The 13,519-nt window shown below is 38.7% G+C and overlaps 3 protein-coding genes across 5 annotated transcripts; 2 read left to right on the plus strand and 1 right to left on the minus strand.

Moving 5' to 3' along the window:
• The first annotated feature begins 865 nt into the window (after positions 1-865).
• On the plus strand, positions 866-4,045 carry LOC147274446 (uncharacterized). Of its 2 annotated transcripts, none has more exons than XM_086256977.1 (6): positions 866-1,000; positions 2,514-2,772; positions 3,077-3,113; positions 3,295-3,400; positions 3,640-3,750; positions 3,909-4,045. In XM_086256977.1, exons 1-6 carry the CDS (start codon positions 902-904, stop codon positions 4,014-4,016), a joined length of 720 nt encoding a protein of 239 aa, XP_086113103.1. In that variant the 5' UTR covers positions 866-901; the 3' UTR covers positions 4,017-4,045. The 2 variants fall into 2 exon arrangements, with proteins under 2 accessions (XP_086113103.1, XP_086113102.1); XM_086256976.1 differs by lacking the exon at positions 866-1,000 and adding an exon at positions 1,811-2,028.
• Positions 4,046-4,053: 8 nt separating this feature from the next.
• LOC147274447 (Tetratricopeptide repeat (TPR)-like superfamily protein) lies at positions 4,054-6,411 on the minus strand. 2 transcript variants are annotated; one of them, XM_086256974.1, is made up of 2 exons: positions 6,288-6,411; positions 4,054-6,174 (listed from the first exon to the last, which is right to left on the minus strand). In XM_086256974.1, the coding sequence occupies exons 1-2, from the start codon at positions 6,361-6,363 to the stop codon at positions 4,658-4,660; spliced, it is 1,593 nt and encodes a 530-aa protein (XP_086113100.1). In that variant the 5' UTR covers positions 6,364-6,411; the 3' UTR covers positions 4,054-4,657. The 2 variants fall into 2 exon arrangements, with proteins under 2 accessions (XP_086113100.1, XP_086113101.1); XM_086256975.1 differs by having other exon boundaries at positions 4,651-6,193; positions 6,288-6,396.
• A 4,423-nt stretch (positions 6,412-10,834) lies between these two features.
• On the plus strand, positions 10,835-13,376 carry LFY (floral meristem identity control protein LEAFY). Its single transcript, XM_086256289.1, has 3 exons — positions 10,835-11,297; positions 11,569-11,963; positions 13,017-13,376. The coding sequence occupies exons 1-3, from the start codon at positions 10,835-10,837 to the stop codon at positions 13,374-13,376; spliced, it is 1,218 nt and encodes a 405-aa protein (XP_086112415.1).
• The last annotated feature ends 143 nt before the right edge of the window (positions 13,377-13,519 follow it).

The following is a 13,519-nucleotide window of genomic DNA, read 5'->3' on the forward strand; positions in this document are numbered from 1 at the left end:
TGCATGATGCATAATCATGTTCTGTCTTTGTCTAGCTTATTTGCTTGATCAATTAATTTAGTTCCAAAATAAATGCATGTTGATGGGCCTCGTGGGCCTTGTGGGCATGGACAATAACCCACCAGCTCACCCAGTCGGCAGTCACCAAACCATGCATATCTATTGCATGTATAAATGTATTACAACACCTTTTTTCGAAGTGTTATCATACATGCAACAATTAAGCAGGAAAAGATTAATGGGGATAAAGATGCACATGAACCCCATTGACCTCGATCTTACTGAGTTAAGAAAGAGACTGAAGTAAAGCCCTTTTTGGGCATTATTCAAACAGTATATATGAAAGTGTTAGCCAGTTAAGCAATTAATAATTATAGCTAGCTAGTAGCTACCGATATTAAATATACATGGATGTGTATTAAATGTGGTTCAACTCCTTTAAAAATCCATATAATTAATGTTGAGAAGAAACCGACAGCCCAGATTTTAATTGGGTGGGGAAAGTTGCGTCAAATACCCCAAATCTGTTGCCTTTTTTTTTTTTTTTTGGGTACAATGGAGGCCGAAGCCAAAGAATTTGTTGCCTTTTTCTTGACAAATGGTAAATATTTGGACGCCATCACCATACAGTACAATACAATGATACATATACATCTATAGGCACCTTCTAGTTAAGTGCCAAGTGCCAAGTGCCAACCCATCAGCCATTCTTCAGAAGTAAACTTGCTATGTATATATTAGCTCTATCTCTCTCTATATATTGCCATGTATAGAGATCTTATTAGAGAGAGAGAGAGAGATGAGTATGGTGGAGTCTAATAAAATTGAGTTCAAGGAAGAAACCATGAAAGGTGAAGAAGCAGATGCAGTAGGAGTGAGACATGCAGAAGATCATAATGACATGAAAAGCAGCAGCAGTAGCAGCTCTACTGAGTTGGAGGAGGTGACCAGAACTCGTCTTATGAGAGCATTTGTTGAAGCCCAGGATCCTTCTTCAAAGGTGTGCATTCCTAATTCATTTTCTATCTTTGGGGCTACAAATATATCACATTTTGCTATAGACTAGTTTTTCTTGCTTTACAGTTTTGCGTAATGATCAGAAAATCCCCATTTAATAATTAGTTTTAAATTAGATGTTCTAGTTTTTTTTTTAAGGCATCAAAACATACAATTTACATGTTGGACCAAACAGCCTCACATGCTCTCATGTCACCCAATATGAGTTATCTACATATTTAGCTTGAGTGATACCACATATGAGAGAGGGAGTTTGAGAGAAATATTTCACTTCAAAATAAAAAGTCTCGCGTACTTATTTATAAGATCTTAGGTTTCTTCACCCTATATTGTCATACCACATATTTGTATGTGTGACGCGTTTGGTTTTCTTCTTAACAGAGCCATGAAATCCCCATTTCAATTTTTATTTTTTAAAATAATTCTTTAATTGTCATGAAAGTCCCATGTAAAACCAAAACGTCAAATAAAGTTGTTTCGGATACAAAAATACATAACAAACCATACTTTTGACTAATTTACGCACTGCCACTTTCGCATGAGCGTCTCTACCACTCAAATTCGGTGTGAGTCGTCTGTCATTCATTGCATCATGGTGCCTAATTACAGTTACAGCAACTTCAAATAAAATTGGACCTAATGAAGTACCTCAAGGTGTAAGAACCCAAGAGCACACTTCAGAAATAACAGATAGCTAGGTTTCTTGGTTATACCTTCAAATGCTTCTATATACAGGCACATTTCTGTGCACCCCATCAGCAATCCTCAGTAGTAACTTTCTATTTAGCTCTATCTCTGTCGAGGTCTTACTTTGTGTGTGCGAGAGAGCAGAATATCATGGATTCTGATATAATGAAGATGGAGTCCAAGGAAACCATGAAAGATGAGGCAGAAGAAGCAGCACAAGTGAGACCAGAAGATAATCACATGAAAAGCAGCACTGAATTAGAGGAGCTGACCGGAGCTCGTCTTATGAAAGCATTTGTTGAAGGGAAAGATCCTTCCTCCAAGGTGCTATATACAAGTGAAACTGTTACTTGTACATTTATAATTAGTACAAATTACTAAATCCTAGTGAGAATAAGTGAAATTAGTAGTTCTAGTTTATTTTAAAACAAATCTAAATTAATATACAGTACAAAGCGAAGCAAGCAAAGCAACGGCAGATTAACTAATTAAGAAATATTTTGATATGTTGCATAATGAGTTGTTGTCACAAATATGCATCATCAGTTGATGTGTATCGGTATCACTGAAATTGAACTAGTCAGTACAGGAGAGGTCCGGCTCAGACCATGAATCCTGATTTACCAGTGTTGCAACTTGGTGTTCCTGAATATTGAAGGATGATTTGACTTTACCTGAAATATGTTCTGCTTGGTTGCCTGCACTGATCTTCAGGAGTGTTGATCTTACATTCTACACGTTACAGAGCAGAAGCTATGCCTGTACCAAATTCTAAATTACCATTTATGTGGAGTGTAATTTGTGTGCAGGAAGTGGATGATCTGATGATAAGAAGGTTCCTGCGTGCTCGTGATTTGGATGTAGACCAGGCTTCAGCCATGTTCCTGAAGTACTTGAAATGGAGACGAGATTTCATTCCTAATGGTTCCATTTCTGTTTCAGAGGTGCCAAATCAAGTTGCACAGAACAAGATGTTTCTACAGGGATCAGACAAGAAAGGACGTCCCATAACAGTTGTCCTAGGTGCTAGACATTTTCAAGACAAAGGGGGAGTCAAGGAATTCAAGCGTACGTTTTTACATTTTGTTGAGTCTTTACATGATAATTAACTATCCTATGGCTCAAAATAAACCTCGACTAATACTATTGCCTTAGAGCTTATCATCATTCTAAGTCAGCAAGATTTAAGAATTTAGCTTAACAAACAAAAGCAAAAGTCTGCTACAACTTTTCAGTTCTCACTGCTTTTGCATGGTTAAGATGAATGCAACTTGCTTGGCCAAAAAAAAAGATGAATGCAACTTGAAACTTCCAAATTTGAAGTTGGATTGGCATTTCTTCTACTCAGACTAGTGTATTTTTGTATGTACAGGTTATGTAGTTTATGCTCTTGACAAGATATGTGCCAGGTAAGTTTTTTCTGTCAATCAACTATGTCCCCAAGGAATTTCTTTTCTTTTTGCTCATTCTATGGTACAAACAAGACGAAAATATTACACAGAAGCTGTAGTGTCAGATCATGAGGTATACAATACCAAAGCTGTAGTCCGTAGACAATGTATGCTAGATGATTTGAACTTGATGTATCAGGATGCCACCAGGACAGGAGAAGTTTGTTGTCATCAGTGATCTTGAAGGCTGGGGATATTCTAACAGTGACATGCGAGCATACCTTGGAGCTCTATCCATTTTGCAGGTTTCTGTTCTGCTATATACCATTTCATTTCTCTGTAAAAAGAAGATAAAACAAACTTAATAGGTCAGATACATAAAAATCTGGTTAACATGTTGATCAAATAAGGGAAACTGAGAAACTTAATTTTCAAAAAATTTAATTCAACTGTAACTTCTTTATAGCAAAAAGGAAGATCAAATAAATTCCAGAAGCATAAAAAATGTCTCATAACATGCAGAACTATATACTAATCATTGCAGGACTACTATCCAGAAAGACTAGGGAAGATGTTCATCGTCCATGTGCCCTTCATATTTATGACAGTATGGAAAATTGTTTACCCTTTCATTGACAACAAAACTAAGAAGAAGGTAAATTTCTGAATTGGTACATGTGAAGATGTTATTTACACTGTCTATGCCATGCAATCATAAAAAGTATCATCAACGTATGCAGCATTCATACTTCACAACAACATAGATACTTTAGGCTATTACAGATATATATTTCATCTTGCTTCTCTGTGCAGATAGTATTTGTCAAGAACAAAATGCTGAAATCAACTCTGCTTGAGGAGATTGATGAAAGCCAACTCCCCGAGATATATGGAGGCCAACAACCATTGGTTCCTATCTAGGATGGAAAGTTGGTTAACCATGCCAAGAGGAAAAAGTAAAGAAGTACTGAAAAAGAACTCATCTTCACCACAATATTTGATTGAATGGATTAACGGTTAATACAAGATAAGATTTTAGCCATATTATTAAGGCATGTACCCTTGCCAAAATTGTACTACATTGGATCATATATATGTTTGTTCTTAAGCTTCAGACAAGGAAAGAAACGTATATTTGCAAGCTACCAACAATGATGTTAAAGGTCAAATAAAGCTTTTCTGATACAAGCAAAATAAACCATACTTTCGACTGATTCCTTAAAGCACTAGCACGTCGCATGAGCCTCAAACAACCCAAATTCGGTAAGAGGGATCTATCATTGCATCATGGCTGTCTTTTAGCAATCATTCTAATGAAGTACGTCAAGGTGTAGGAACAGAACAACATTCGGAATATCAGATAGGTTTCTTGGTAATCCTTTAAATGCTTCTATATTTTGACTACAAGCCAACAAGTGGAGGACCTGAAAAGGGCTTCAAGAGAATACTAATTTCTCCAAATGTAATAGAGTTTCCTTCAATGAACAGTCCTGCTAGCTTTGCTTATGCTCTGGCCCTTGATGAGAACTAAAATCACACATACCAGATATTCAAGCTATTCGCTACCAATAGTCTCCACAAGAACACATACCACCTTCAAAGTGGTGAAAACGAATCCGATCCCTCACAACTATTACTCTACTTATTATTCTTGAAACCATTTTTATCCAACAATGACAGTCATGACAGATCCGCAGGTTTTTGGAGATTCTGATTTCTGTTCCAGGACTAGTTTTAAGGATCCCATAGGCTAGTGCCAACTTTTCACTATGGCAATTCAAATTTTCCTCTTTTTCCTCTTCAGAGACATCCATCAAAACCAACTCTGTCACAGGCACAAAGCCCTCCAACTTGGTCCGCTGGATCAATGCTTCCAACACTCTGTATATTGATTTTGTTTCCGGGTGTGTCCGATCACCTGCCCTGAATTGGTGGATCACACCTTCCAACTCAAGCCAACTCTTCCCTTGATTTTTACGAACTCTCCGTTTCTTCATCATTACTCTCACTCTCTCTGCACTATCCCACCTCTTTAGAGAGCAATAGGTATTTGACAGCAAAATGTAATCTCCGCTCTTGGGACGGGATATATTTGCAATGGCAACCTCTCCCAGTTCAGGCTTTCTATGAGTTCTACAGGCACTGAGAAGTGCCCTCCATATAACAACATCTGGCTCCATTGGCATGCCCTTTATAATTGCATAAGCATCTTCTAGAAGCCCGGCTCGACCCAGGAGATCAACCATGGCTCCATAATGCTCAAGTTCTGGCTGAATCGAGTACTGACTTCTCATCAAATCAAAGTACTTGCGACCCTTTTCAACCAAATTACAATGACTACACACTTTCAAAAGGGCAACGAAAGTTATCGAATCTGGTAAAACATTCTGAAGCTCCATCTTTGAGAATACTGTCATTGCATCCAAAGCAATCCCATGGATTGCCAACCCATTAATCATTGCATTCCAAACAGAGACATCATTGTGCTGGACAGTACTAAAAATTTCTTTTGCGGTTTGCACTCTACCACACTTCGCGTACATGTCTATCAGAGCTGCACTAAGTATAAAATTCAGTTCAATTCTTTTCTTCATCATCAGAGAATGCACCCTCTGAGCATTGTGAAGAGCTCCAAGACGCGCACACGCAGTAATAACAGAAGAAAATGTGAACCCATCTGGTTCCAAACCCGAGCTTAACAACTTCCGAAACAATGCCAATGCCTCCTGAAAACGTTCGTTTCTGACACAGCCTCCGATCACAGAGTTCCAAGCCACCACATCTGGGTTGGGCATTTTACCGAACACCCTCTTGGCAATATCGCATTCTCCATTTCTCATAAGGCTCTCAACGACGAGATTCAAAAAGTTGATACTGGAAGCGCAAGAGAAAATATGATGATGAAGCTGACGAGCAAGATTGACACAGTCACAGCGCTTGTAAACTGCTAGCAGAGACGCAAGGAGAGAAGGGTAGGTTCCATATCCAAGTGTAATGATTCTAGCATGGGTTTGAATTGCAGTTGTGGAGTCCAATGACAGTTTGCATGCTTTAAGAACATGGTGGAGTGCTTGATGATCTGAAAGAGAATGGGGTTTCTACAGTGAAAACAAGTAGATGCAGAATTCAAAAATGGTGTATGAAAAAAGTACAACTGAGCAAAATGCAAAGTGGGTTGCTGGGTTACCTTACCTCTACCTGAACCTGTACGTGAATTGCCACCATTGGAGGAGGCATAGGGGAGCTCCCACTGCGTCATTGAGTTCATGGAGGCCCGTGGTTCAGCGGAACGGTTCAGAACCCTCTTCGCTCCATGTCCTCCTCCTTTCATCATCATCGTCGTCGTGGTCGTCGTCATCCCCTTCTTCACCATAGCCGGGTCCAATTAGCTTTTCGCTTACAGTGGGCTGTACTGGACATCCTTCACTCGGCCCACATATCCTTATAGTCCACTATTTGAGCCCAATAAAATTGGCCTAATACTTTTTCTTGAATCTTTTAACCCCATTTGTTGTTCAAAATAAAAATTGGAGAAACTCGCTCTCTTGTTCACTCTCTGGTCTCTCCCTTACCATTGATAAGAAAAACTTAACACACAAAGTTGTATGTGAGGTTTCACGTTTGATCATATATTCATATGGTAGTTACATGATGTACTAGACGTGATACACTCGTTGCATAAAACAAGTGTATATAAATCATCTCTATCTATTTTTGTTTTATTAAGAGGAGAGGATATCGAACTTTAGTGCAAAGAATTTTACAATCTTTCCAAATAGGCTACCTCAAAAACTGTAACGGCTCTATCTATTTGTAGAGACATGTAATGTCTTTATCTATTTATATACTATATTGCAAAGGCACTTGACAACATGGTTATTGGTGATGGTGTGCTATTAGTTTTTTTTATTTCGTTACACTTGAAAATAAAAGAAGGGAATAGAATTTAGTAAAGCATAATTGGTACGTTGATTAAGAAAGACAAAAATTAAGGTTCATATAAAACTCGTACTCAAATTTGTTGCATAAATCACATTGTAATTAAACTATATCATTTGGGGTTTGGAAGGCAGGTTTGGGGTCTTCTATTGTAATGCCTAGACATGTTTTGAAGGAAGAAGAAAAACCTCATGATCTATTTGCCTATTCGTGTTGGGGTTTATGGAACTCATGAGTACGTGATCAATGAGCACGAAGAAGATGCTCTTGGTCTATACGGTCGGCTGCAACAATATGCAATGGATTATCAAGCTGCAAACTATGAGCAACAAGATACATTGCCTGCTGGGGTTAGTAATTAACGGTTATTCAAGTTGGGGTTCGTTAGCTTGCAGCTTGCAGCTTTAGCGAATTGTACTAGAGCTGGACTCAATGGATGTTGTTCCAGCGAATTAATGATCCCCTCCCTTCATTAATTTGCAGCAGACGGTGCGATTGTGGAAGACATGAAAGACTTGTTAACGAGTTTTGCTTAAGCGTAGGGAGTCGAATAGAGTAGCACATCTTTTAGCAAAATTTGCTTTGACTAACCATAGATATCATGTGTGGTGAGATGTGAAGTCCGGGCCTCACTGGTTTGGTCCTTCTCTGTATGAGGATATTGCTAATTAATAAAACTACTTCTTATTCCTCTATATATATATATATAATTTATAGAGGCAAAGGACTTCCAATAAGAGATCCATCATTTAGTGTTAAATAAGGGAACCCTTATGAGGTCCACACGAGTAGTTTTTTGTCGATCCGAACGGTATATTTTTTAAAATTTCATTGATAGATCATTCATGCAAAAAATCAGCTAAATCGAAAATCGTTTTCTCGTTTAATTAAGAGGTCGAAGTTTAAGTGTTTATAGACAAACTTGTTGTTTGTCTATTTGTTTGTTCTAAATTAGATATCAACGGTTTCTAATTTTGCTGATTTTTTACATTGATAATCTATTAATGAAAATGTGAAAAATAGACAATTTGGATCGACACAAAACGACATTTATAGACCTCATAGAGAATCGCTCATTTAACACTAAATGATGGATCGCTATTGGAAGGCCCTTGTAATTGAACTTTTTTTTTTTTATTTAAGTAAATGATTGGAAATTTAGGTTAATTATCTCATCTTACTCTGTATTTGATAATAAAACTCATTCTTGAATTTCTAAAAAAAAAAAAACTAGAAGTCAGACATATACAATTAGAAGATTTATATAGGATCAGCTCAAACATTGAATCTTTCAATTTTTGTAATTTATAATCGTTCATTGGATCTTTCAATCACATGTAAAATATTTGAATTGTTAGAAAGTATAGCCAAAAGAAAAAACAAACGAGATAAAAAAGAGGAGTGAGAAGGTAAAAGGTAGACTACTGTTCATGACTCAATGTGAAAGCCCAGTGGCTCCAGCCCTGACTGGGCTTCCTGGACCACTGAGTCAGCTAGTCAGGGCTTCGGGTACATGACGTGTCAGCAACCCATTGGCTTTTCCTCGATAAAGTACGTCCTGTTGACTATAGATTTTATTATTCTGAAAAGAAGATAAAGTCGTAGCAAAGCTAAGCTCGCGACGGAGAGAAAAGGTTGAGTTTTTTCAATTTTCCAATTTCTCTGCTACGTCACATCAGCAATTCATCGTTCACCTGGTTTCCGGGCCCACACGACACCCGCCTTCCTCCGCGCGACACGTGTCGGAGAACCGTAACAACATCGTATTCGTCAGGGGACACTTGTTGGTCGGACGACGGGAACAGGGTAGGCCGAGAAGCACCTGATCGCGACACCACCACTACCGTGTTCTTACGCACACTGTGAAAGTACATAAAAGGATCAGCCTTTTTCAGTCGACTCAGACAGCTTTGGCCAAAACTGACTACACTGAAACACCTGCCCGACCCTGTACTTCCCCTGCCATTTTTTATATTGCCAAGGAACAGTAATTAGTTCCCCACGAAATTACCAAAATACCCCCTCTCCATGCTTTGCCGAGCTCGTTCTAGTATTAAAGATTGAGAATCTATGCGAGATGGGTTTTCAGATTTCACATTACAGTCACGGAGTACTGATGGGCCTCTTTTTACTAAAGCGTGATGATGACGATGGAGATATTTACCATGTATACTACAAACACCAATCTTACTCCTTCACATTCCATTATGCCAGCACTTGCTATATCTTCTTCGAGTCTATTTTGCCCATAAAGTTGACTTTGCGTTTCTAGCCTTGGCCTACTTCTCAATATCTGCCAAGAACTCTAGATTTCTTACTATCTAGTATCTACTACGTACTACAAAGATCGTATCAGAGATTTTGACATTGAAATTGATGTGGGTTTTGTCATATTAATTTGGACCATGCAAGAAAGTTAGGAAAACATTATTTAATTAGCAGGGATCAGAGGTGCACGTATGAATAAATTTAACAATTAATGTTAAAAATAGGTCAAACCCAACATGGACAACAAGTATAGGCTAGCGTTTGAGTACATAACATGAGAACAGGTATGGGTGCACAAACCTAAAAATCGACTAACCGAACTGATCCAAACCAAGTTTTGGTTTTTTGTTTTTTTAATTGTATGGTTAAAAAACCAAACCAAACCACAGCTAATTGATTTGGTATCAAACTTGGCACAGGCCATTTAACTCAATCATTTATTTCCATTGGACCATTGATGATTTGTGTAATGACCATACACAACAAATATATATTATAATTCTGACTTATCTATTTAATATAATTAAATATCTACAAAATCCTATCATATATTTATTCTTTATTTTGTTTAGTTTAATTCAAGTTTATAATAGTAATACCATACAGTTTATATTTTATAGGATATAGGGTATAAGATTTAGGGTTTAGGATATAGAATATAGAACACGCTAGTAATAGGTATAGAGTATACTAATAATAGTATAGATAATGAGTATAGAATATACTTGTATAGGTAATGGTTATAGAGTATGATAGTATAAGGTTTAGGGTTTAGCCTTTTAGGATTTAGAGTTTAAGGTATTTTTAATGAATTTTTATATAAAATCTATTATATATAAATTGTAAAACATATAGATTTATATATATATGTAACACTAGTTATATAGTTTGTAGCCAAATTAGGCCTACAAAATGGGCATTTACCTAGCCAAAATAGACATGCAAAAGGGAACTTTATATTAAAAATCAGAAAGTTGGGCCCAATGTTTTAGGCCCGGTTATTATCGGACTAACTAAGCCAAATTAAACCCAACCAAATCTTTCATTAATCAAACATTTTGGTTAACCAATAATGTGGTTCGATATGGTTAATTATGAAAATGACCATTTCGAGATTTGTGGTTTGAATATAAATATTAAATTTTGATTTGGATAACCGAACATATGCACCCCTAGTATAACATGTTAAAAAGGTCATTGGTTACTGGGACCAATTGGGAAGGACCCTAATGACACGTTCAAATTTTGATTGTATAATTTGGTTTGGTTTCGAGTGTCAAATTTGAATACAAGTATAGAACATCAACCCCCTCCATCCCAGTTTGTTAGTTCCTCGGGAAAATCAATCCTATATGATATATATCTCGTTCTTAAAAGGGTAGTTTCGTAAACAAAATATAGTTGCTTTTATACCAACAGCACATCTGGCCAGCTCCACAGAATAGGGCTAAGAGAGAGAGAGAGAGAGAGAGAGAGAGAGAGAGAGAGAGAGAGAGAGATCAGACTGATATTGAAGGGGATTAAACATTGTAATGGATCCAGAGGCCTTCGCTGCCAATTTGTTCAAGTGGGACCTACGAGGGATGGTCGTGCCACCGAGCCGGGTTCAACTAGAAGCAGCACCACCACCACAAGCAGCGGCGGCGGTGGCTGCTGCTGCTGCTGCGACGTCGTATTCTGTGCGGCCTCAAAGAGAGCTGGGAGGGCTGGAGGAGTTGTTCCAGGCTTACGGGATCAGATACTACACGGCGGCCAAGATAGCCGAGCTTGGGTTCACGGTGAACACGCTTCTGGACATGAAGGATGATGAGCTTGACGACATGATGAACAGCCTCTCTCAGATTTTCCACTGGGACCTCCTCGTCGGCGAGAGGTACGGGATCAAAGCCGCCGTTAGAGCTGAGCGGAGACGGCTTGATGAGGACGACTCCCGCCGGGGCCACCTCGTCTTCGCCGACACCACCACCAACGCTCTCGATGCTCTCTCCCAAGAAGGTTACTCATTTACCATGCATTCATTAATATAATACGTGTCAACAAGAAAGATTCATATTCTCTTATCAGACTGCCAAAAGATGTGGCGAGTGAGAAATGTTTACTTATCAAACAGTCAAATATATTATTCATTTATGATTTGCAAAACAGTCTGGTGAGATAAAAATGTTTACTTACTAAACAGTTTACGACATAGAAATGTTGACTTAACTGACTGTTTGATTTATTATTGGAGAATATGTAATATATGATTTTTGCATGGGGCCGGCAGGGCTGTCGGAGGAGCCAGTGCAGCAGGAGAAGGAGATGGTGGGGAGTGGCGGAGGGGCGACGTGGGAAGTGGTCGCGGCGGCGGCGGAGAGACGGAAGAAGCAGCGGCGGATGAAGAAGGGGCATAGGAGTAGTGGCGGCGGACATGTCAACCATTATAACGACGGAGGGGACGACGAGGACGACCACGAGGACAATGGTGGCGATGGAATCAACGGCGGTGGACTGGGCGAGAGACAGCGGGAGCACCCGTTCATCGTGACGGAGCCTGGGGAGGTGGCACGTGGCAAAAAGAACGGCCTGGATTACCTGTTCCATCTCTACGAGCAATGCCGTGATTTCTTGAACCAGGTCCAGAACATTGCCAAGGAGCGCGGTGAAAAATGTCCCACCAAGGTACTCCGTACTCATTGATTACTGATTAGTACTATCCCCTCCTTTCTACTGCGGTAAATAGTCATTAATCGTTATCATGGTAATCACAGAAATAATTACTATTCACTCTGAAAATTGTAATCATAATAGTACTGTATTTAGCGAAAACACAACCAGCTGGTCATGTGACATGTCCTTGAACCTGATCGTTGTGGGCCCCAAAATATGTGACAAGTCGGGTACACGAGTTCAGTAGACCAAAGATTTCGGTTGGAGAGGCCCGCTGAGAGGCTAAATGGGCCGGGTCTTGATCTTCATAACAACGAGACGGAGCAAGTTCGCAAGATCTTAATCCAACTTTAATACGTCTTTTGATAGATGAGAATTTAATCCAACTTTAATCTAAAGATCCAGGCTAAATCCACCGTCCCAACTATTGAGTTCACCATCTTAACATATTTTGTCCAATTTTTTTTCTATTTTACCCTCTCCTGCAAAATGAAGATGAAATCACCAACACTCATTTGGTAGTTATCTACGAAAACCTCCATCAATATTTGGCAGAAATTGCCGAATAATTCACTAAAGTTTGACATATACTTGTAGAATGACTATTCGGTAATTATATACCGAAACATCTACCTCTACCAATGTTTGACAGATAACTACCGAATAATTTATCAAAATTTGGCATATGCATATAGAATGATCATTCGGTAGTTATCTACCAAAAGGTAAAATTAGAATTTTTAAAATAGGGTAGTGAACTTAGCAGTTGAGGGTGGTGAATCTAGTCTAGGCCTAATCTAAATTTGATTTGATTGGTCATATATAGATAGTGAATTTAATCCAAACATTCGTGTCAAATATGGATTGTGACTAATTTGATGGGACAATAATCGAATCTAATATGTATATTTAATGCAATACACATTTATTGTAGATATGATACATGTACGTAAGTGTAATTTAAGTTGTATATACATTAAAAATATTCTTAAATTATTTGGTTAAAGTTGAAAAATGCAACAATTTAATGGTTGTGTGAACTGTGAACATATCATGTAAATCCAGGTGACAAACCAGGTGTTTAGGTATGCCAAAAAGGCAGGAGCGAGCTACATAAACAAGCCCAAGATGCGGCACTACGTGCACTGCTATGCGCTGCATTGCCTAGACGAGGAGGCATCCAATGCGCTGAGGAGGGCGTTCAAGGAGAGAGGCGAAAATGTCGGGGCTTGGAGACAGGCATGTTACAAGCCTCTTGTGGCCATTGCAGCAGGTCAAGGTTGGGACATTGATGCCATCTTCAATGCACATCCCCTCCTCTCTATTTGGTATGTTCCCACCAAACTCCGCCAGCTTTGTCACGCTGAGCGCAGCAATGCCACGGCGTCTAGCTCTGCCTCTGGTGGTGATCGCTTGCCGTACTGAAGGTTTGAGCAAGTTCATTTTATGTTGTAGTTTAGAAGTTAAAAGACGATATGGATGAATATTTAGGATCTATTTTATGATCTAGTGCTACAAAAGTTAGCTACTATAACTGTTTACTAAATATGTCATAATCATAATTCTAA

Source organism: Dryas octopetala, chromosome 9 (genome assembly GCF_963921425.1).
Source record: "Dryas octopetala chromosome 9, drDryOcto1.1, whole genome shotgun sequence".
NCBI lineage: Eukaryota > Viridiplantae > Streptophyta > Magnoliopsida > Rosales > Rosaceae > Dryas > Dryas octopetala.